General features: G+C 43.0%; 1 protein-coding gene across 2 annotated transcripts in view; it reads left to right on the forward strand.

Annotated features, from left to right (window-relative positions):
• The first annotated feature begins 7,770 nt into the window (after positions 1-7,770).
• Positions 7,771-24,593, forward strand: part of IL13RA1 (interleukin 13 receptor subunit alpha 1) — a 68,259-nt gene continuing 51,436 nt past the window's right edge. For both annotated transcript variants that reach the window (XM_008989812.5, XM_078362465.1), the window contains exons 1-2: positions 7,771-7,891; positions 20,853-20,992. In XM_008989812.5, the coding sequence (XP_008988060.1) occupies positions 7,810-7,891; positions 20,853-20,992 (222 nt within the window). In that variant the 5' untranslated portion in view covers positions 7,771-7,809. The remainder of the gene's footprint in view (positions 7,892-20,852; positions 20,993-24,593) is intronic.

Here is a 24,593-nt window from a genome sequence, read left to right on the forward strand (position 1 = left end):
CGGTGGCGTGTGCCTGTAATCCCAGCTACTCAGGAGGCTGAGGCAGGAGAATTGCCTGAACCCAGGGGGCGGAGGTTGCGGTGAGCCGAGATCGCGCCATTGCACTCCAGCCTGGGTAACAAGAGCGAAACTCCGTCTCAAAAAAAAAGAATCTCATCACGCTCGCAAAGATTGGTCCCATCCAGGAAACTGGGAATGCAGAATAGTAAATGAGTGGTCCTTGCTTCTGTGGCTGAGAAGCAGTAAGACTGGTGCAGCACAACACCAGGGATGCTACCAACGAGGTCGCATTGCAGTCAACTTGCTCTATGACTGAGGGTCAGAAAAAGCTGTCCAGGTCAACAACTATGGGAGAGATGGTTTTATGCAGGGACTAAACTAGGGTGGGTTTTGCTGCTCCTCCAGAAGCCTGGTATTTTGCAATCTACAAATGAGGCCTCAGTTCTATGCTTGCATAGGGATCCATCCAATAGTCAGATAAGCAGAGTGACCTCTGGGGATGCAATTGGGATATGCAAATGAAAGCATTAATTCCCGGGGTAACGTCATAGATATGCAAAGAGCGCCCTCCACGGAGAGGCGTTGTGGACTGGGGCCAGAGGGACTAGAGGCTTCTTTGTTTAAATGAAAGTACTAATTACCCTACACTTTCAAAGCAAACAACAGTGGAGACCTTTCAAAGGCAAGAAGGTGCAGGTGACTAACAGACAAATAGAGCATTTGAATCCTTTTTTTTTTTTTTTTTTTTGAGACCGAGTCTCTGTCACCAGGCTGGAGTACGATGGTGCGATCTCGGCTCACTGCAACCTCTACCTCTCCTGTCTCAGTCTCCCGAGTAGCTGAGACTACAGGTGCGCGCCAACATGCCCAGCTAATTTTTGTATTTTTAGGAGAGATGGGGTTTCACCATGTTGGCCAGGATGGTCTCGATCTCTTGACCTCGTGATTCACCCACTTCGGTCTTCCAAAGTGTTGGGATTACAGGTGTGAGCCACTGCACCTCGCTTTTTTTTTTGAGACAGTCTTGCACTGTCACACAGGCTAGAGTGCAGTGGCGTGATCTCAGCTTACTACAATCACCTCTTGGGCTCAAGCCATCCTCCAGCCTCAGCCTCCAGAGTAGCTGAGACTACAGGCATATGCCACAGTGCCTGGCTAATTTCTTTTGGTATTTTTTTGTAGACATGGAGTCTAGCCACATTGCCCAGGCTGATCTGGAACTCCTGCGCTCAAATCCGCCTGCCCCAGCCTCCCAAAGTGTGAATGTTTAAACTGCGGAACCCTAAGGCCGAAGAGAGGGCCTAATGCCAGGGAGCTGACTGGTGAAGCACTAACAGGCTGATAAAGGCTGGTAAAGTGTGCTAGGATTGGACCTGTCCCGCCTGGACCAGAACAGGGGACAGGCCCTACACAGAGTTTTAGATCCAGAATGGGGAGAGTGCAGTGAAAAGGTCGTAGGCCATCCTGGCTGACATGCCGGGGTAGTAGTAGTGGCAGTGATGACAGCACTGCAGCCAGAAGCCAAAGGAAGGGCCCTGGATGCTAAGACACAGGGTCTCTTCCTCTTTCAGAGACTGACATGTTGGAAAGCAGAGCAGGGCCATTTCCAGAGAGCAAGGCTTGGCAGCCTGGAGGAAGTGAGGCCAGGGAGCTTCTGAGAGGAATAATGAATGCTTTCAAGGGGAGCAAGACAGAGTAGGGGCTCCAGGCCCCAGGAGCATGCGTCTGTGTAGAGCAGCATCCCAAGTAGTTTTGCCCAGGGAAGAGTCAGCTTCCTGGCACCTGGGCTCTGACTGAGGGAGCCAGCAGTTTGCCTGGAGGCTGGCCCTGTCCCTGGCTGCCAACACCTCAAATACTCTTTCCTGGGCCTTCTTACCTCCAGACAAGAATTAGCGAAGTCTTGGTAATCCATCTTAGAAAGCTAAACACCACATATTATGCCAGCACCTTGTTTGCAAAAGCCTGGCTTGGCTTTTTATTGCTTATGAGGTCAAGCCATAAACTGACTGCTCCCTCCCCTCTCCTTTCCCCTCCCCTCCCCTCTCCTCCCCTCCCCTCCTCCTAAGCCCCATCTCCCATTCTGGTCATCCTTCAAAGTCTAGTTCAACTCCCATCTACTCCAAGAAACCTTCAAAAGCAATTTCAACCACACAGGCCTGTGTCACCTTTCTTTGAATCTGCACCACAGATGAGCATTTGTACCATTTTTGTGTTTTTGCTTTTTGTATTTTCTCTAATTGCCCTCTATACCTTTCTACAACTTAGACCAGAAATTTCCTAAGAGCAAACCTTTGGTTTGCTGGTTGGTATCCCTCAGAGCACCTAGAAAAATGTATAATTTATGTATTCAATTAAAATATATTTATTGAGCCTGTATTTTGTGCCACGTATAGTTTTGAGTGCTGGGGATCTAGCTGGGAACTGATCAGAAAAAACTTCCTGCCCTGATGGAGCTTATATTCTTGTATAGAGAGCAGATGACCCAGGAAGTGGGATAAGAGAGAGGAGGTGGCCACGGGGCTTACAGTTTTCAATGGGGTGGCCAGGGCAGGCCTCAGTGAGAGATCTGGCAGAAGCCAGGGAGTGAGGCATGAGGATATCTTGAAGGGGAGAGAACAAATAGATAAAAAAATAGTCAAGGCAAAGGCCCTTGGGCAGTAGTGCATTTACCTTGTGCGAGGAACAGCCAGGCAGTGTTGCTGGAGGAGAGTAAGGGAGCCAAGGAGAGCAGTAGGAGAGAACGTTAGAGAGATAATGGGGTCAGATAGGGTAGGGCCTTGGAAGCCATCTTGAGGACTTTAGCACTGGAGAGTTCCCGACAAAGGGAGTGCCTTGTTGAATTAAAGAGTTAATTTAATAACTGCTGTAGGCTGGGCACAGTGGCTCACATCTTTAATCCCAGCACTTTAAGAGGCCAAGGCAAGTGGATCACCTAAGGTCAGGAGTTCGAGACCAGCCTGGCCAACATGGCGAATCCCCAGCTCTACTAAAAATCCAAAAATTAGCTGGGCATGGTGGTGCACGCCTGTAATCCCAGCTACTTTGGAGGCTGAGGCAGGAGAATCGATTGAACCCAGGAGGCAGAGGTTACAGTGAGCTGAGATCATACCACTGCACTCCAGTCTAGGCAACAGAGAGAGACTCAGTCTGAAAAAAAAAACCTCCGGTAAAGTATGGAAGCCTACAGGTCTATGGGCTTCAGGACACTGACCCAGTCACCCAGAAGTGTGCCAACTCTCAGGCAGAGCCCAGAGGGTCCTGTCAGTGGCCTCTTGTGCAAGCAACACTCCCTTGAGTGAACTCCACTAAACCTGTAGAAGAAAACCACTTGCTGAAGAGCAAGGACCTTTAATGCAATTACACTCAAACATTAAGAATGAGTTATGAGCCACTAATCATGTACCATTCATCCTCATATTCTCTGTGGTGCCAGAGGATGCCTCTCTCCAAGCTCCCACCACTCAATCCACTCAGAATCTAAGAACAGAGCTCTTGCTGTACACACAAGGCTACAAGACAAGCCCCCTGGAGATTGTTCCTTCCAATAAGATTCTTGCCACTAAGCTCCTCCTAGGAACATGTCTGGTGCTATGATCACACACACACAGGAGGGAGCAAAGAATTTTTCATTTTGGAGTTAGAGAAGCCACTAAAACAATGTGATACTTGAGAAATGTAAAGGCATTTTAGATAAAGGGAACAGCAAGACAAAAGGTTTGTAGTGAGAAAATATCACAGGTGACAAGCAAGTCGTGAGGAAATGCTGAGCAGGCCAGGGAGCACCAGGGAGCCCTAGGGCCTGTACAGACAGGAAGTACATCCCCTGTTAACAAGGTGACAGCCCACCTGACATCTGCTGAGGGTTGCCACGCTGGAACGGGTCAAATATTACCAGGACTTTTGATTTCTTCAAAAGAAGCTGGAAATCTGGGGCCTTACGTAAAATCTCCTGACTTAAAAATAACTTTGGCATCTAGATCCCAATAAATTCCAACATGATATGGACCAAACACAATTGCTCACAAGGGACATTCAGCCTGAAGGTGGCCAGTCAGCCACCTGGGACCAGGAAGCCTGGCTGGAAGTGAAGTTGGAAAGTGTGGGGAATCTATCCTGAAGAGGCAGAGGAGTCGGGACTGCCTTTTGGAGCATTTGAAGGGAGGGGTGTCACTTAAGCTTAAGCTGAGGAGTGACATGGACAGACTGGCTCATTGGGAAGATCCTTGTAAAGGGTAGATCCAGTTTGAAAACTGTTGCTGGAACAGTGATAAAGGCCTGAAATAGAAGCATAGAGGTGAAGTTGGGTGGTGGGGGGAGGAATAGATCTGAGAGATTTTTTCACCATCTCATAAGTGACTGCAGGGCTAGATAGTGGATGGGGAACTGGGGTTACTAGACACAGGAAAGGGAGTTGTCAAGAGTAAGTACTTTTAGCATTCATCTCTAATTTTGGCCAGGCATAGGGGACACTGGGTGGGTGGAGACCAAATACAAAAGACAACAAAGAGTATTCTAGTTTAGGATTGCTCACCTTTGGCACTGCTGTCACCCTCAGTAGAGTAAGTCTTTGTTGCGGGGGCAGTCTGTGCATTGTATTAACAGCAGTATCCCCGACCTCTACTCACTACATTCCAGAAGCAGGCCCCCTGCTCCAGTCATGACAACCAAAAATATATCTCCGTATTCCCAAATGTCCCCTGGGATATAAAATCGCCCCTGGTTGGGAACCATTGATCTAGAATCAGGAGGGAAATTCCCTGTTTTCAACTTCTCCTTTTTCTTTCGATTGCAGTGGTGTGAGGTTTTTGCTTAATACAAGGTAGGGGACCCTTTGTGAGATTTTTGTCTAAGGGACCAGCACTTTTAGCTAAGCCCTTGGAATATGCTGGTGTCTGTGTCCCTTTTGGACTCAGGAGGGTGTCTCTAACTGGATGGAAGGAGACCTGACTTTGGAAAGAGGAACATCTTAGTTTTCTGCCAGACATTTTCTTGTATATGCCCTTTTCAGACTCCAGTTACAGAAAAGGACGAAGCCTTAGTTAGAAAGAAGGGCAAAGGTCAAAACAGCTGACCTGAGTGGCCTAGGTACACAGGGCAGTGAAGAACTCCAGCTGCCCAAGGCCAAAGTGAAAGAAAGGCCACCGGTAGTCTCACACCCAAGTTATCAGGGCTCGAAGGGTTAAACTTGATGTTGACTCATCATGATTTTGATTTACACAAAGCTATACTGAGAGCTCCTTTTCTACTGCAGTTCCTGGAAAGCCTTCCATCTATCTTCATTCTTCCTGCAGACCAGGGATATGGCCTGATTCAATCCAAGACACTCTTTGAATCACAGTACCCGGGGGTTACAAATAAAAGTTTTATGTTGAGGAAACAGCATTCCTGGCCCTTTCCACCCCCTTCCAAAAATTTGAAAAATCGTTGCATGATGTTTAGGGTTGGGAAGAAAGGAAAGTAAGTATATAGTCTTAAGGACAGCAGACTGGAACTATCCTGGTGAAAAGAAATCAGGTCTCCCCTCTCCACACTGCCCTTTGGTTTTTTTTCTCACAATGTTCAAATTCTCTAGGCTTTTCTGGAAGCTAATGACAAGTTGCAATCTCTGTTTTTCTAATCATTTGCTACCATTACTGTTTTATTAAGCACTTGCTCAATCTGTGCCAAGCAGTGCCCATGATGGCACTCAGCCACTCCCCAGGGGCTCCTGTTCAACTGAAGACTCCTTAAAAGGCAGATGACATAACCATTTGGGGAACGTTCTTATAAACTTATTGTATAATGTTTATAGCAAATGTCAACAAGTGTATATGTCTGTGGTGGTGGGGGAGGAAAGGCTTTGGGTTACACAGGGGCTGACCTATTTGGGGTGTGGGATTTAGAAATAATGATAATATCTCTCAGTTCTACAGGCTTTGATACTTTACAAACTGTTTTCATAAACATTATTTTGTTCAATAACATATACAGGCCAGGATTATTATTATTATTATTTGAGAACAGGGTCTCACTCTGTTCACAGGCTGGTTTTTAGCTCCTGGCTCACGTGATCCTTCCACCTCAGCCTCCAGAGTAGCTGGGATTACAGGTACATGCCACCGTGTAGCTTCTGGAATTTATTCTGAATCATTAGCCACAAGAATCAACATCCTGAGATTTAGCACTGGCAGGCCCTCCTCCTGGAAGCTTCCCTTGCTCCTTCTCTCCCATTAGGCACCCTTTTTGTATCCCACAATTCCTTGCTCTTCCCCTTATTGCTATTCCCCTTATTCCTCAAACTGATTGCAGCTCTCTGTCCGCAGAGCTTGCTTTTGATGCCTTCCACAGTTCCTGGAACGATTTTATAAATATTTATTGAATTTGAGGGTTCTACTCTTAGTTCCAAGAGGGGAACCTTTGTTTTGAATAGCTTAAACATCCCTGTGCCCTCTGGGTGGGGTCTAGACTAGGTATATTATCAGCATTTTTATTGCTATACTTTTTGTAACTATTTTCAGTTATATGCATTGGCTTAATTAAACCAAAATACACCTCATTATGGGTCTCACCATCCATCTAGATAGATATGACTCTTTTTTAGGAGAAGGTGATAGAATGATGCTCCCTTCCCATGATTCCACATTCTGATTCCCAACACCTGTGAATATATTCCCTTACATTGCAAAAATGACTTATCAGTCATGATCAAATCACAGATTTTGAGATGGGGAGATTATCACGAATTATCTAGTCAACATAATCTAATCACAAGGGTCTTTATAAGGGAAAAGGGGAAGCAAGAGGGTCAGAGTCAGATACGATAAGGGAAGCAGAGGTCTGAGAGGTTCTGCAGCAAGCCAAGGAATGTGGGCAGCCTCTAGAAGTTGGAAAAGTCAAAGACACAAATTGTCTCCTAGAATCTCCCGAAGAAATACAGCTCTGCCCACACCTTGATTATAAGTCAGTGTCACTTCTGACGTCCAGAACTGTAACATAACTGTTAAGTCACGTCACTAAATTTGCAGTTATTTGTGACAGCAGCAGCAGGAAACTCCTAAGGACTCTTATTTTCCTTCCTCCCAGACTCACTGACCCTCATAGGCGCCCAAGCATCAATGTGTATTCTTTCGACTCATCTCCCATCCCCTTGAGAAATATGTAGAAAGCTAGTTGTGTGCTTTAAAATACGCAAGTAAGGTACTGTCCCTCGTGTTTGGAATGCTCCTTTAAAAATCAACATGATGTATTGCCAGCTTTCAAACATGCCCTTTGTCCTTTTCATAAAGCACAGTGTTGCCAGGGTCCCCAAGCATACCCAGAAAAGTAGGTCTGGTATTACTAACGCTGGAGTCAGCGCTAGCAAAGAAGGGCTCAGAGGTCAAGAACTGGAAGCCAGGTCTCCAGACTCCCAGTCCAAGGCTCTTTTCTGCAGGTGACCCTGTCCTGGTGTCCGGCAGGGCACGCAAGTGTGCAGGCAGCGGCGACGCCGGCTCCGGCACGCAGAGGAGGGGGCCCGGGCAGCGTCCGGACTGGGCGGTGACCTGGTCGAGGAAGTTCTGTTCGGTCAGCGACCGGACCCGGGAGCTGCGGGTGGGCCAGGTGTCGCGCCTTAGGAACCGCAGGAGCCGCCATAGCCGCTGGCGCCCCGCCCCGCCTCCTCTGCCCGCGCTCGCCGGCCCAGGTTACCTGAGGCCGGTGGGCGGGGCGGCCCTTCCCGTCTGCGCCGGCCCCCAGCCTCCAGGGCGGCGGAGTCGGGAAGTGGGAGAGGGAGCGAAGGAGGCGGGGACTGCCGAGGCTCCAGCCCAGCCGGGCTCCAAGGCGAGAGGCTGCATGGAGCGGCCGGCGCGGCTCTGCGGGCTGTGGGCGCTGCTGCTCTGCGCAGTCGGCAGGGGTGGGGGCGCCGCGCCCACCGGTGAGTGCGGTCCCCGGGGTCGAGGAGAGGCCGGAGGGCAGAGGGCGGTGAGGGTCACGGTTGAAAGAAAGGGGAGGTCACCACTGGGTGGAGGGCCGAAGCTGGGTGGGCGCTGGGGGCTGCCCTTCCCGTGCGGGATCTCCAGGACCCAGTACTGGGGTAGGTTCGAGGTGGGACCCGGGAGCGGCGGGGTTTTCCCGAACTCCTGGTGCGGCCGAGGTGGCGGCGGCGAAGTAGGAGGACGACAACTTGTCGCACTTCCCTTGCGCCGTCGGGAAGAGCCAAGGAGGCTGCCGTAGAGGGGAGCAGGACGGGGTAGGTGGGGGTCGGGTTCCGGGTCCGGAAACTTGCCCACGGCGTCGGAGGGCCGCGGGTCAGCGCCCGGAATGTCGTCTGTGATCCCTGGAGGAAATAAGCCAGAGCCGGCGGGTCGCCGACCGAAGTCCAGGCAAGCTGAGAACGCGCCGGGGCTCTTTGCTAGAGGCCGCGCCAATCCTCACTATCTAAGGGTGATTTTTGCGGATGGAAGTTGAAGGGAACCTCTAAACACCCCAGTCCTTGTTGAAAACGGACGTGAGGATCATGACCTCCTCTGGCATCCAAGAAATCCTCTGGGGAACCCAGAACAGGGTCCCGACAGATGCGCTCCTTCTACCCTCCGCTGCCCTACTCTCTTTAATAAACCTTATATTTTGTGATAATTGTAGATTTATCGAAAAGTTGCAAAGATAGTTCAGAGAGTTCCTATATATCCCTTACCCTGTTTGGTAACTTCTAGTTAATCAGCCCGGCAGTTGTGAAAATTGGGAGCAGCTCCTGGAAGGAGTGGCCTTCCGGAAGTTTTTGGTGACCCATGAAAGCCACAAATTGTATGGGTTTTATTCACATTGACACAAACATCTATATGCTTATTGCATTTTTTAACAATGTGCTTTGAAATCCAAGTTGAAATGTTGATTAGGAAACCTCGATGCCCTCTGTGGATTCAGCCAACAAAATATATAGAGTCTGCTCTGTGTCAAGCAGTGTTTTAGGAGCAGAGGATGCAGCAGTGAGTGAAACAGATCAGGTCCCTGCCCTGTGGAACTAATATACTATTGGCGGGGGTGGGGAGTGTGTAGTAAAATATATGATATGTCTGAGGGTGCAAAGTAGAGAAAAACAAAGCTGGGAAGAGGATTGCCATTGTAAAAAGGGTGGATCGAGAAGAAAACACGTGTTACTGAAGGTGGCATTTGAGCAGAGACCTGAGGAAGGGTTGAAACTTGTCCATCAGTATTATTTAGTACTGAGCCAGGCTCTGTAGGTTGGCTTAGAACCTGATAGTGTATAGCAAAATTCTTGCCCCAAAAGGGCCTCTAGTTCATCTGGGGACACCTGATTTCCATAATCATATGGGGACATTGCAGTCCACAGAAGGGAAGAAATTTGTCTAAAGCTACCCATCTCATTAGTCTCCTGATTTTCTTTTTGAGATGGAATCTCACTCTGTTGCCAGGCTGGAGTGCAGTGGCACCATCTCAGCTCACTGCAACCTCTCCGCCTCCTGGGTTCAAGGGATTCTCCTGCTTCAGCCTACCAAGTAGCTGAAACTACAGGGGCCTGCCACCATGCCTGGCTAACTTTTTGTATTTTTTAGTAGAAACGGAGTTTCACCATGTTGGCCAGGGTGGTCTTGATCTCTTGACCTTGTGATCTGCGTGCCTAGGCCTCCCAAAGTGCTGGGATTACAGGTGTGAGCCACCTCACCTGGCCGCGTCTCCTGATTTTCACAGCGCCACTCCAGCACCCTCCCTCCTACAGATTCACTCCCACACACACCTGAAACAACAGCTGGCCATCTAGACAATACTGGCAACTCCCAACTTCATCAGTTTTGTCACAATGGTTTGTTTTTATCTTGCTTATTTAGAATGCAGAAACTTCTTTCACCATTAAAAGTATTGATCGAATTGCATTGAGGTATGGTGGAAAAAAATTAGATGTCTTCAATGAGGAGACTTGAGTTTTAGTAGTTCTGATATTTACCAGCTGTGGAGCTCTGGGCTGGTCATTTCCTCTTTTGTGCTGCAGTTAGTTTTCTCATCTGGGAAATGAGGTTGAACTCTGTAAATTCTAAGAGTTCCTCCAGCTCTAATCTTCAGAGTGTTTATAAAAGTGATTAGATTACTAGCTTAGTTTAATTGGTCCCACTCAATGGCCCACATTGTGGCATGTCGTAATTAAAACTAGCATGTATATAGTGTTTATGCTCGGCAGTTTTCTAAGTGCTTTATTTGTGCTTTATCATTTAATCTTTAACAAAAACCTAACCTGTAGGTGCTGTTATTAGTCCCATTTTGTACATGAAGAAGCTGAGGCACACTGAGACCAAGACCCTTGCCCAAATTCACGTAGCTGGCAAAGTGGAAGAGCTAGGTTTCCAACCCGGGCAGCCTGATTCCAGAGGCCATGCCCTTAACCACTGTACTCAGTGCTCCTACCAAGCAGAAGTAATGGGAGTCCTTGACTGGCAGAGGAGCTGGATACCTCCCAGGGTAGCAGAACAGGACTGCTTGGGACCCACGAAAGTATGTGCAGGCCACTTGTTAAAAAGCTAATGATACTATATTAGGCCAGGTGCAGTAGCTCATGCCTGTAATCCTAGCACTTTGAGAGACTGAGGTGGGTGGATCACCTGAGGCCAGGAGTTTGAGATGAGCCTGGCCAACATGGCAAAACCCCATCTCTACTAAAAATACAAAGATTAGCCGGGCATGGTGGTGGGTGCCTGTAATCCCAGCTCCTCAGGAGACTAAGGCACAAGACTCACCTGAACCCGGGAGGCAGAGGTTGCAGTGAGTGAAGATCAGGCCACTGCACTCCAGCCTGGGCAACAGAGCAAGACTCTGTCTCAAAACAAAACAAAACAAAAAAAAGAAACTAATGATACTATGTGGGAGACTGCCTTTATAGTGGTTGGGCTGTGTGGTTCAAACAACTAGTACTATAGGCATTCAAAAGAGAAAAAACTGAAGGTTAATAGTTTTATGGAAGACATAAAACTTGAGCTAGATCTTCTGGATGAATGGGATTTGAGTAGGTGGAGAATTTATTCTGGGTAGGGGAAATAGCAGGAGCAGAGACCCAGAAATGAGGGTAAGAGTTATCCTTTGTGGTCAGGAAGGAGCCTGGCTTGGCAGGAGAGTGCATTGGTAAAGTCAATCCAGGCAGAGTAGCTTGATTTATCCTTGAAGGCTCTGAGTCCGGCACAGCATGGGGAAAATAACATAGGAGGGGAAGTAAGCAGTGAGACTTGATTGGGTAGGGGAACCCTGTGAGTGTGAAGCTACACAGGAATCTATGGTTGCAGTTCTCCACTAGAAAAATGTGCTGTGAACTCTTCCTGTCCAGGACCATGACTTACTGGTATCTTCCCACCTCGTGGGGCACAACAGAGCATATTGGCATGATTGGGGTAACTAAGAAATATGTTGCAAGAAAAAAAAAGAACAGGAGTCGATGCCTGAGTGGATGTAAGGGAAGGAGACAGATGACTCATATATGACTCTTGTGATTTCCTTCACTTTTCCCGAAATGTTCATGTGTCTGCCAGCTGCTGTGATTGGACAGGCGAGAGCAAAAACTATAAACTAAGCAAAATGCCTTCTTATTTAAGAGTAAATTGTGTTAACTCTTAATAGGATGTTGTGCTAGATGACCGTACAGACTCACTTGGGATTTGAGGTTTAGATACAGAGATACTTGCATTCCTTCCTACTCCCGTTTCTGAAGTCAGTGGTGCAGTCCCCAAGAAATGGTTGAAATTAGGTGCCTAAGGGAAGTTTATCAGGCAGAGGGGACTGGATACTTGTTCCATCTTAAAGGCCAGGGGTACATATCAATTCAACAGAAAACCAAAGCAACCCTTAGAATTATTTTGTCTCTTAAAGAAATAAAGCAGATAGCTAACACATAGCATTTACTGTCTGTGGGCACTGTTCCAAGCACATTACTTGTATTACTTCATTTAATCCTCGTGATAACCCTTTGCAAGAGGTTACTATTATTGTCCTCATATTGGAGATGAGAAAACTGAGAAATAGAGAGGTTAAGTAATTTTCCTGCTAGCAAGTAGCAGAGGTGGGATATAAACTCAGCCAGTCAGGCTTCACAGTCTGTGCTGTTAATCTCTACCCTATGCTGAAGTTATACATGAAGAGCTGTTAGAGACCTTTACAAGTAGTATAATCATCACTTATTCATGTATATGTCTAGGCATGTTGTACACACACACAATTCACATGTATTTGTATATATTTAAACATTTGGAGATTATATTTAAAGTTTCGGTTTCTGTGTTTTTTTAATTTTTTTTTTTTGAGACAGAGTTTTGCTCTTGTTACCCAGGCTGGAGTGCAATGGCATGATCTCAGCTCACCGCAACATCCACCTCCTGGGTTCAAGCAGTTCTCCTCCCTCAGCCTCCCGAGTAGCTGGAACTACAGGCATGCGCCACCATACCCAGCTAATTTTTGTAATTTTAGTATTTAAAGACAGGGTTTCACCATGTTGACCACGATGGCCTTGATCTCTTGACCTCGTGATCCACCCGCCTCAGCCTCCCAAAATACTGGGATTATAGGCATGAGCCACCGCGCCCAGCCTTAATTTTTTTTATTATAAAATACACGTAACATAAAATTTACCATCTTAACCATTTTTAAGCATACAGTTTAGTGTTACTAAATCCATTCATAATGCCATGCAACTGTCATCACCATCCATCCCCACAACACTTTTTATCTTGTAAAACTAAAACTCTGTACCCATTGAAAAATAACTCCACATTTTCCCCTGCCCCTAGCCCCTGGCAACCAACCACCATTCTACTTTCTGTCTCCATGATTTGTACTACTCTAAGTATCTCACATGAGTGGAATAATATATTAGTTGTCTTTTTTTTTGTGACTGGCTTGTTTCAGTCAGCTTAATGCCCTCATGGTTCATGTTGTATCATATGTTAGAATTTTTCCTTTTAAAAAGCTGAATAATATTCCATTGTATGTATATACCACATTTTCCTTATCCATTTATCTGTCAATGGACACGTAGGTTGCTTCCATGTTTTAGCTATTTCACGGTACTATTATGAACTTGTGTATAGAATATCTCTTTGAGACCTCGCTTTCGCTTCTTTTGGGTATATACCCAGAAATGGAATTACTGTATCATGTGGTAATTCTATTTGTAATTTTTTGAGGAACCACCATACTGTCCATAGTGAAATTTTACATTTCTACAAACTATGCACACGGGTTCGAATTTTTCCATATCTTTGCCAACATTTAATTTCTACTTTTTGATAGTAGCTATTCTAATGGGGGTTAAGGTGATAGCTCATTCTGGTTTTGGTTTGTATTTTCCTAAATATTAGTGATGAACACCTTCATGTGCTTATTGGACATTTGCATATCTTTGTTGGTGAAATATCTATTTAAGCCTTTGCCTGTTTTTGAATTCTTTTTTCGTTTGTTGAGTTTTAGGCATTCTCTAGATATTCTGGATATTAATCCCTTATCAGATATATGATTTACACATATTTTTCCATTCTGTGAGTCACTGTTTTATTTTGTTAATATTATCTTTTGATGCACAAATTTAAATTTTTTCCATGAGGTCCAATTTGTCAGTTTTTTCTTTTGTTACCTGCATTGTTGGTTTCATATCCAAGAAATTGTCACTGAATCCAATGGTGTGAAGCTTTTGTCTTATGTTGTCTTCTAAAAATTTTATAGTTTTAGTCTTACATTTAGGTCTCTGATCCATTTTGAGTTTATTCTTTTACTTGGTATTAGGTAAGGGTCCAATTTCATTCTTTTTCATGTGGATATCCGGTTTTCCCAGCACCATTTGTTGAAAATACTGTCCACATTGAGTGGTCTTGGTGCTCTTGTCAAAAATCATTTGGTCATACATGTGATGGTTATTTATGGGCTGTCTATTCTATTACATTGGTCAGTATGTCTGTTTTTATGCCAGTACACACTGTTTTGTTTATTGCAGCTTTGTAGTAAGTTCTGAAATCAGGAAGTATGAGTCCTACAGCTTTGTTTTTCCTTTTCAAGACTATTTGGCTCTTCAGGGTTCCTTCAGATTTCCTAAGAATTTTAGGATGGATTTTTCTATTTCTGCAAAATTATATCATTTAGATTTTGATAATTGAATCTGCATATCACTTTGTATTGACATCTCAACAATATTAAGTGTTCTAATACATGAACATGGGATGCGTTTCCATATCATCTGCAGAGATAATTTTATACCTTTTTTTTTATTGCATCTTAGGTTTTGGGGTACATGTGCAGATCATGCAAGACATTTGCATATGTACACACTTTTAACTGGATGTCTTTTATCTCTTTTTCTTGCCTAATTGCTAAGTAGAGCACTGGATAGAACTTCCAGTACTATGTTGAATAGGAGTGGTGAAAGTGGGCATCTTTGTTTCGTTCCTGATCCTAGAGGAAAAACTTTGTCTTTCACCATTAAAGGTGATGTTTGCTGTGGGTTTTCCATATAAAACTTTTAAGTCAATTTCCTTACACTCCTAGTTTGCTGAGTGTTTCTATCATGAAAGGTAAATATTGTCAAATGCTTTTTCTATATCAATTGAGATGATCATGTAGTTTTTTTTCCCCTTTATTCTGTTAATGTGGTGTATTGCATTGATCAATCTTTGTATGTTAAAACATCTTTGTATTCCAGGAGTAAATCCCACTTGGTCATGGTCTATAATCCTTTTGATATGCTCCTATATTCACTTTACTGCTATTTTGTTGAGAATTTGTACATCAATCTTTATAAGGCATATAGGTCTATAGTTTTATTTTCTTGTAGTGTCTTTGTCTGGCTTTGGTATCAGGTAATGCTGGCCTCATAGAATGAGTCAGGAAGTTTGAGAAGGTTTGGTATTAGTTTTTTAGATGTTTGGTAGAATTTTATCTGTGAGGTAATCAGGTCTAGGGCTTTTCTTTTGTTTGGAGATTTTTGATTACTGATTCATTTTCCTTACTACTTATAGGTCCATTTAGGTTTTCTGTTTTTTTGTGATTTAGTTTTGGTGATTTTATGTTTCTGGAAATTTGTCCATTTTATCTAGGCTGTCCAATTTGTTAGTGTATAGTTGTTTGTAGTACTCTCTTATAATCCTTTTTATTTCTCTAGAATAAGTAGTAATGTAGTCATTTTCATTTTTGATTTTAGTAATTTCATCCTTCTTTCTTTTTTATTAGTTCATCTAGCTAAAGATTTGTCCATTTTGTTGATTTTTTCCAAGGTTTAGTTTCATTGATTTTCTCTATTTTTCTATTCCCTATTTCCTTCATCTCGGCTCTAATCTTCGTTACTTCCTTCCTTATGATAGCTTAAGATTAGTTTGTTCTTTTTCTAGTTACTTAAGTTGTAAAGTTAAGGTTGCTGATTTGAGACTTTTGTTGTTTCCTAATATAAGTGTTTATAGTTATAAATTTTTCCGTTAGCACTGCTTTCACTGCATCATCTAAATTTTAGATGTTTATAGTTATGTCTTTCTTTGGATTTGGGAAATTGTCATATATTATTTCTTTTCTTTTCTTTTTTGTTTTTGAGACAGAGTCTTACTTTGTCACCCTGGCTGGAGTTCAGTCAGGTGATCTTGGTTCACTGCAACCTCTGCCTCCCAGATTCAAGCAATTCTCCTGCCCCAGCCACCCAAGTAGCTAGAATTACAGGTGTGTACCACCACACCCAGCTAATTTTAGTATTCTTAGTAGAACTGGGGTTTTGCCATGTTGGCCAGGCTGGTTTTGAACTCCTGGACCCAGGCCATCTGCCTGTGTTGGCCTCCTAAAGTGCTGGGATGAGCCATCCTGTCCGGCTCATTATTTTTTCAAGTATTCTTTCCTACCTCTTCTCTCTTCTCCTGAAACCTCCATAATACATACACTGGTCTGCTGATGGTGTACCACAGGTCCCTTAGACTCTGTTCACTTTTCTTCAATCTTTTTTCCTTTCTGTTCCTCAAACTCAATAATTTTTATTGTCCTATTTCAAGTTTATTGATTCTTTCTTCTGCCTGCTCAAATCTACCTTTGATTCCATTTAATGAATTTTTCATTTCAGTTATACTTTTCTGCTCCATAGTTTCTTTTTGGTCTCTTTTTAGGTTTTCTATCTCTGTATTGATATTTTGATTTTGCTTACATATCATTTTCTTGACTTTCTCCAAATCTTCCTCTAGTTCTGTGAACATCTGAAGATATTTATTTCAGAATCTTACTTTAATATATTTGCCATAAGGTCTTTTTCAGGGACAGGTTTGCTGTGAATTAGCTTTTTTTCTTTGAAAGAGCCATAGTTTCATGTTTTTTTTTTGTCTGCCTTGTGATTTTTTTGTTAAAAACTGGTCATTTAAATCTGGTTTCTCTGGAAACCAGATTGTCCCCTTCCCCCAGGTTTGCTGTTTTTCGTTATTGTTTTGTTTATTGTTTTTATTTATTTTTTTATTGTTGTAGGCTGTCTCTGTGTTGAAGATCAACTTGAAGTACAAACTTAAAGTCTCAGGTTTTTTCTGGGCTTTCCCTGAGTATGTGTGGTCGCTTTCTATTTTTCTCTGTATATATAGTTTTGTTTCATTTTGTTTTGTTTTGTTTTTGAGACCTAGTTTCGTTCTGTTGCCCAGGCTAGAGTGCAATCGTGTGACAGCTCACTGTAACCTCAAATCCCTGGGCTCAAGTGATTCTCCCTCTTCAGTCTCCTAAGGAGCTGCAACTAGAAATTCATGCCACCACTCCTAGCTAATTTAAACAACAACAAAAAAATAATGTTTTGGTAGAGATGGGATCTTGCTATTTTGCCAGGACTGGTCTTTGTCTCCTGGCCTCAAGTAATCCTCCTGCCTTGGCCTACCAAAGTGATGGGATTGTAGGCATGAGCCACCTTGCCTCTGTAGTTGTTTTGGAATGTTCTAATCTTTAATGCCTGGCTCCCAAACGTGGAAAAGGAGAGAAATGAGGTGGCATGGGAAGAGCACAGTTTTTTTATATCTTCTGGAAATCACTTCAGCTATATAGGGAGGGGCTTGCAACAATGAGGATAGGTGCGACCACAATGGCTGCCAGCTTCTTTGTCTGTACCTCTGTGATCAGAAGCAGCAATCAGTAATCAGAATACAGATCCCCAATATTTGACAAACAGTCCTTTTGCCCACGTAGCCCACAAGCTATGTGCAGATTGTTCCAGGAACATGTGCACAGATGCCTGCCATGGGGTTGGGATGAAGGATGTGCAGCTACTACTATGTAAAAGCTGCCATTGATGGAAATTTATTGCAATTTGTTGTTTAAGCCTTTCCTTGGAAATTGCAAGCCTTCAGTATAAGTGTTTCCAATATAACTCTGGAGTCTTCCAAAATTGCTACATCTAACAGATTCTGCAGCTACCATTGTTATCTAGGTGAGGAGATAGATATCTGGTGCTTCCTACTCTTGCCATATTCCCGGAGTCCATGCTTGTGTGTTTAAAGTGTAGGAAGTAGAAAAATCAAGAGATATGGAGGGAACCAGAAGAGAAAAAGGATGATAGATAGCCCCCACGAAGCCCAAAATGCAAACCAGTTGGAAGATCTGACCAAAAGGATACTTCAAAACAGATGGGAAAATATTAATCCCATTTGAAAGACTGAATATAGGGCAGGCTATTATTCTATTTCAAAACTGAGGTTAAAGTATAGGAGGTAGGTAGGTGAAGAAAGTACTGGAAATGCTGAAGTAGGCACTGGAAACGCTAAACTAGGTATTTTGGATGTGTTTCTAGAAACTGCAGAGTAAGGCAGATAATCCTACAGTAAATTGTAGTCTCCTGTAGGAACAGTGTTTTTACTACCTGACAAATGATTCGTCTTCAAAAATATCGTTGATATGGTATTAGAAAGGCCAAAATGGAATAGCCATACATTCTTTTAATCACTTAAAATCCTAACGATAGCACTTTTGCCTAAGCCATTGGTGCTCCCTGGAACTAGCTGAGTTTTAATGCAGTGCAGTAGGAATTATTTGCTTCCACAGAGCCGTGTCCTGCTGTGGGCTGCTCCTTCCCACAGTTGGACCTTGAGAAAAGCTATCAATAGTAGTGTTAGAAGAGGGAATGAATTGTTTTTGATTTCTAATTTTATTATAGATTAAAGGGTATACAGGTAGATTTGCTACGTGGGTAAACTGCATGATGCTGAGGCTTGGGGTCCCAATGATCCGATCACCTAGGCTGTAACCATAGTACCCAACAGGTGGTGTTTTGGCCCCCACACTCACCTCCCTACTTCCCCTGTCTAGTGGTCCCCAGCGTCTGTCATTCCCATCTTTCTGATAATGTGTATTCAATGATTAACACCCACTTATAAGTGAGAACATCCAGTATTTGGTTTTCTATTCTTGCATTAAGTCACTTGGGATAAAGGCCTCCAGCTCCACCCATGTTGCTGCATAGGGCATGGTTTCATTCATTTTATGGGTGCATAGTATTCCAGGGTGTATATGTGCCACATTATCTTTATCCAGTCCACTGTTGGTGGGCACTGAGGTTAATTCTGTGTCCTTGCTTTTGTGAATAGTGCTGCAGTGAACATACAGGTACATGTGTCTTTTTGATAGAATGAGTTATTTTCCTTTGGGTATATATCAAATAATGGAAATGTTGGGTTGAATGGTAGTTCTGTTTTAAGTTCTTTTATTTATTTATTTATTTTTTTGAGACAGAGTCTTGCTCTGTTGCCCAGGCTGGGGTGCGGTGGTGCGATCTCGGTTCACTGCAACTTCCACCCCCTCGGTTCAAGTGATTTTCATGCTACAGCCTCCTGAGTTTCTGGAATTACAGGTGCACACCACCACGCCTGGATAATTTTTCTATTTTTAGTAGAGACGGGGTTTCGTTTTGTTGGCCAGGCTGGTCTCAAACTGGTGACCTCAAGTGATCCGCCCACTTCAGCCTCCCAAAGTGCTGAGATTATAGGCATGAGCCACTGTGCCTAGCCTATTTTAAGTTCTTTGAGAAATTTCTAAACTGCTTTCCGCAGTGGTGGAACTAGTTTGCATTCCCACCAATAGAGTATAAGCATTCCCTTTTCTCCACAGCCTTGCTAACATCTGTTGTTTTCAGACTTTTAAATAATCACCAGGGAATGAATATTGAGGGTCAAGGGCCTTTGTAGACTGCTGACCAAGTAGCTGCTATGTATAAAATTGACTATTAGAGAAACCTCAACTACATAGTGCCTGTGAGTTTGATGTTTTGGGACAAATGGAATTTTTTGCCCAGTTAGAGAGGAAGGTAACAGTATAAATATCGCTGATTATGTAACATGCCCAGTGCACTCCAAAGTATTAGCATAGAGTAGATTTAACTCTATCATTTGGTAAATTACTATTACTATAATCCTTAAGTAATTAATCATGATTCTGTTCATCACTTTAGAAAATTTAGGGGAATTATTTTCTAATAACTCTAATAACCTTCTATATTGAAATAATTTTTGATTTACGGAAAAGTTGCAAAGGTAGGACAGAAGGTTCCTCTATAACCCGCACCCAGTTTCTGGGTGATGATTTTGATAGTCTTGGTCTCAGGAGTTCTCAGGAAAGTTTAAAATGATGTTTCACAGTTCCTCCTCTTTCTCTTCCCTCTTCAGATTAGTCAAGCTCTAGCTCCAGCTGTTTAGTGTCAGACCTCAGGGGAACAAAGGCTGCTAAATCTCTTTCTCAGTACTTCTTTGGAAAAAAGCTATAAAAAAACAATTACCAGGTCATGTTAGCAAGCAGAATTAAAGATGAGCTTCTTAAACTTACAGAACTGCTGAGATTTTGAACAAGTTGTTTTTTTGTTGTTGTTGTCATTGCATTTGAGACAGGGTCTTGCTCTGTCACCCAGGCTAGAGTGCAGTGGCATGATCTTGGCTCACTGCAGCCTCAAACTCCCAGGCTCAAGTGATCCTTTTGCTTCAACCCCCCAGTAGCTGGGACTATAGGCACATACCAGCATGCTTGGCTAACTTTTGTAACTTTTTTTGTATAGCCAGGGTTTTGCCACATTGCCCGAGCTGGTCTCAAACTTCTGGGCTCAAACCAGTTGGCCTCCCAGTGAGCTGGAATTACAGGTGTGAGCCACCATGCCCAACCTGAACAGTCTGTATTGAGTAAGGTGTGGATCCCAAGGTTAGGGAACCCCAGATTCCTGGAAGAGAACAATTTGGAAATACTAGTATTTAAGAATATCACTCTTCTCTATGAAAGTGGTTAAGAATGTGACCTTGGAGCCACACTTTTCAAGTTACAGTCCCAGCTCTGCCATTTACTGTAGCCATGGGATATGGGACAAATGACTTAATCTGCCTGTTGCCTCAGTTGCCTCATGTATAACATGAGGCTAATAGGCCAGGTGTGATAGCTCACGCCTGTAATCCCAGCACTTTGGGAGGCTGAGGTGGGCGGATTACTTGAACTCAGGAGTTCGAGACCAGCCTGGCCAGCAGGGCGAAACCCCATCTCTACTAAAATTACAAAAATTAACCAGGCATGGTGGCATGAACCTGTAGTCCCAGTAATAGGCTAGGTGAATGAATCACTTTAACCTGGGAGGCAGAGGCTACAGTGAGCTGAGATCATGCCATTACACTCCAGCCTGGGCTACAGAGTGAGACTCTGTCTCAAATAACAACAACAAAAACAAAAACATGAGGCTAATACTAGTCCCTATCTCAAAGATTGTTGTGAGGGTTAAATGGATTAATACATGTGGAATATTTAGAATAGTCCTTGGCCCAGTAAATGTTAGATATTGTTAACTCAGCTATTATTATCTTGCCTACCAGGACTTGGGAGAATTAAGCGTACCATTAAAAATACTGTTGATAAATTTGGGTTTTTTTTGTGTGTGTGCTTGATTTGAACAGAAACTCAGCCACCTGTGACAAATTTGACTGTCTCTGTTGAAAACCTCTGCACAGTAATATGGACATGGAATCCACCAGAGGGAGCCAGCCCAAATTGTAGTCTATGGTATTTTAGTCATTTTGGTGACAAACAGGATAAGGTAAGTTTTCTACATGTTATATTGATGAGGTAAAGTGAACACTATGAATTGGAGCCAAGAATAAGCCAAATTCTAATCTTACATCAAAGTGGAAATTGTATTTTGGGGTGTGTTTAAATTTCAATTGGGAAAATTACAGAAGCAACTATTGAGACAAGTGAACACTTAAAAACATTTGCTAATTATTTGATAATTAAATGCAATTGACATTGCTCTGACAGAAAATACTGGATATATTTTTCTCTTAGGTACTCAATAAATAATTATGTTATCGTTAAATCTGTTCCTATGTTCCAGCCTGTAGCTGTATCTCCGTGTATCTACATAACACTTAATTTTTCAGGGAATTTTTACATTTACCACCTTGCTAATCACATGGACAAATAGATATACAAGCAATATGTGGTGTAAAAATAAATGGCCATGTGGAAAGTGAAAAAATAAGATGTCAGTGGCAGGTGTGCTTGAGTAGAGGGTTCCCTAATGCCTGAGGAAAAATGAGGAAGACTTTCAAGTTTTCTAGTCAACTGATATAAGTGAATTTTTGTTAATAGGTTTGGATAATTTCAGGTTCTTTATGATAATCTTATGCAACTGTTTATCGTTTTATACCTTCTTTCAGTATGTGTGTGTTTGCTGCAGGCTGCCAGCGGCGGCGAGGGGCTTGGGTGTTTGGGATTGAATTCATCCAGGATTTTGAGTAGGCAGAATGAGAAGTTATTAGTGACAGTGCTTTACATCAGTGAATTGTAAAAGCACCAAGTTCAGGCAGCTTTGGTGGCAGAAAGAGCCAGGAGAACTAGCTTCTGATTGGCACTGTCACTCTTAGCTGACTCTATGGCCTGGGATAAATTGTTTAACCTCTCTGAGCCTTTGTTTCCTATGTATAAAGTATGGCTTTACTCACTTCCCTGGCATTCTGGGACACAGAAAATAATGTATATAAAAGGTTAATAGTCAGGATGGAACTTGCTCTTCCTCTGGAGGGAAATTTGCAAATCTGCCTTCCTCTCCCTTGTCCTGCTGAGGTGTTACTTAGGGCTTAGGGCTTGGGCATTAATTGATAAAGAATTGAGACTTGTCAGAAATATTTGCATTTTGAAAGAGGTCTTCTAAATGTGGAAGCCACTGATATTACTAGCAGTGAGATTGGAGTTTGCCTTTACATATTGTTGGCTTCATCTTCTTCCTCCTAAGGAAGGGCCTTAGGCATTTGGAGTCTTAGTTGTGATTTTTGGTAACTGAGCCTTGAGAAATTCATTCTCTGAATTTCTAAGACCCTAAGTGCCTCTGGCTGTAAACCCTATAATCACCTCAGTGTCTAACTGAAACCCTAAAGAGAGATTACTTTTCAGGTCCCTTTTCCTTAAGCTGTCAAGGAATAATCAGGTAGCCAGGCTGGTATTCTAGCCCAGAAATCGGACTACCTCCTCAGTATACGTACAGAAATTCAGAGTTAAATGTAACTTTAGGAGGCAGTGGAATCAGATAGAATTGTGTGTGAAATTTTATCTCTTCCCCTTTCAAATTGTTTGATTTTGGGCAAATCACTTAGCCTCTCTGAGCTCCAATTTTTTTGTTTGCAAAATATGGGTGTGTTGGGGGGTAATAATAGTACCTACTAAATATGGATGACGTGCATTAAGGGAGATGAGGTTTGTAATGCACCGACACAGAGTTAGTGCTAGGTAATTGTTAGCTTTTACTATTATTACTGTTGTTAGGTTGAGCCATGTGAAATTACCACTTTTACGGGTCAAAATATTTGAATGTTTTCAGTATTATTTGGTTCAGCCTAATGTTATCATTTAATCTTGTTTCTTCCATTTTGCCCCTGAAGAAACTAGATAGAGACCAAAAAGGGTGAACTCTGCCTAAAGCCAGCTCGTTTATTTTAGCCATTTGATAGCATTGATAGTCATCATTCCTGCAGTTGTGATAAACGTGTATCATTCCTTCCAGTCAGTGATAGGAGATGTCCTGTCTGGACCTTTTGAAGTTTATTATCCTGAGGCTGAAAATGAATGACAGAAGTAATTTTCCTCTCCTCTTTCTGTCCTTTGGGTACAGCATTAGCATCATCGGACCAAACTGAGGTGTATTTATCCCTGAAGCATATTGAAGAAATGATATTATGATAGTTTATACATTAGAGGGCTTATGAAAATGTTCAAAGGTCCCAAGTTGCTAAATAAGATAAACTCCTGAGGTCATTTTCGATCTTAAGATTGGAGGCTCATCAAGATGAAGGATGGGGATTTGCAGAAGATTTTTGAAAAAGAAAAGATTAGTGTAAATGGCTGCCCACCACCATTTTTAAAGCAATGTCTAATAGTTCCTCAGCTGGAAGTAGAAGAAGGATCCGTCATCAGACTTTATATATCTTTTATCACTAAGAGATAGGCAAGGTGAACTAGTCAAAAGGCCAGGCATCCAAATAGGCAGATGCTGAAGCTAAGTCCTTTTCTTTCTGAGAAAGGAATTCTGGGGTTGAGAAAGGTACACTCCAGCCAAGTGAACATTGGTCTGGGGAGATCAGTTCAGGACTCTTGCCTTGGTTTTTGATAAATTTCCAAAGGGAACCAGATTCCCTGGGGAGCATAACATCATACAGCAGCTAACAGTGAGGATGATTCACCAAAGCCAGAAGTCACGTGGGAGCCATCACACATGCCTCAAGATCTGATGGAAGGGTTAGGTGCAGTGACTCACGCCTGTAATCCCAGCACTTTGGGAGGCTGAGATGGGCTGATCTCATGAGGTCAGGAGTTCAAGACCAGCCTGACCAACATGGTGAAACCCTGTATCTACGAAAAATACAAAAATTAGCCGGGCCTGGTGGTACACACCTGTAATCTCAACTACTCAGGAGGCTGACGTAGGAGAATTACTTGAATCTGGGAGGTGGTGGTTTTAGTGAGCTGAGATCATGCCACTGCACTCCAGCCTGAGCAACAGAGCAAGACTCTGTCTCAAAAACAAACAACAACAACAACAAAAAACAACAAAAGAGAGAGAGAGAAAAAGAAAAAAAAAGATCTGATGCAAGGAATCTAGTTTCTTGAGTGATACAGAGAGATATGCTTGACTTGGCAGCTGTTGATAATCTGGGTTCCTACTTTATTAGTGCCAGTTAAATATTCTTTACTTTGAACTTTGAAAGATATTTTTAAAAATTATTATTTGTAAAGTCTTTCCCTCTGCTGTCCCTTTTCTAAGTTATGTTATTATTCATATGCCTAAAGCATAAGGTTCAGATTTAGATACTAAGGCATTTTTTATTTTTTATGTTGTTTTATTTTATTATTTTGCTTTGAGATGGAGTCTGCTTTGTCACCCAGGCTGGAATGCAGTGGTGCAATCTTGGCTCACTGCAACTTCTGCCTCCTGAGTTTAAGTGATTCTTGTGCCTCAGCCTCCCAAATAGCTAGAACTACAGGTGCATGCCACCACACCCAGCTATTTTTTTTTTTTTTTTGTACTTTTAGTAGAGACAGGGTTTTGCCGTGTTGGCCAAGCTGATCTCAAACTCCTGATTTCAGGTGATCCTGACCTAAGGTGACCTTGGTCTTCCAAAATGCTGGGATTACAGGCATGACCC

The sequence above is a fragment of the Callithrix jacchus genome, chromosome X, assembly GCF_049354715.1.
Source record: "Callithrix jacchus isolate 240 chromosome X, calJac240_pri, whole genome shotgun sequence".
Classification (NCBI taxonomy): Eukaryota; Metazoa; Chordata; class Mammalia; order Primates; family Cebidae; genus Callithrix; species Callithrix jacchus.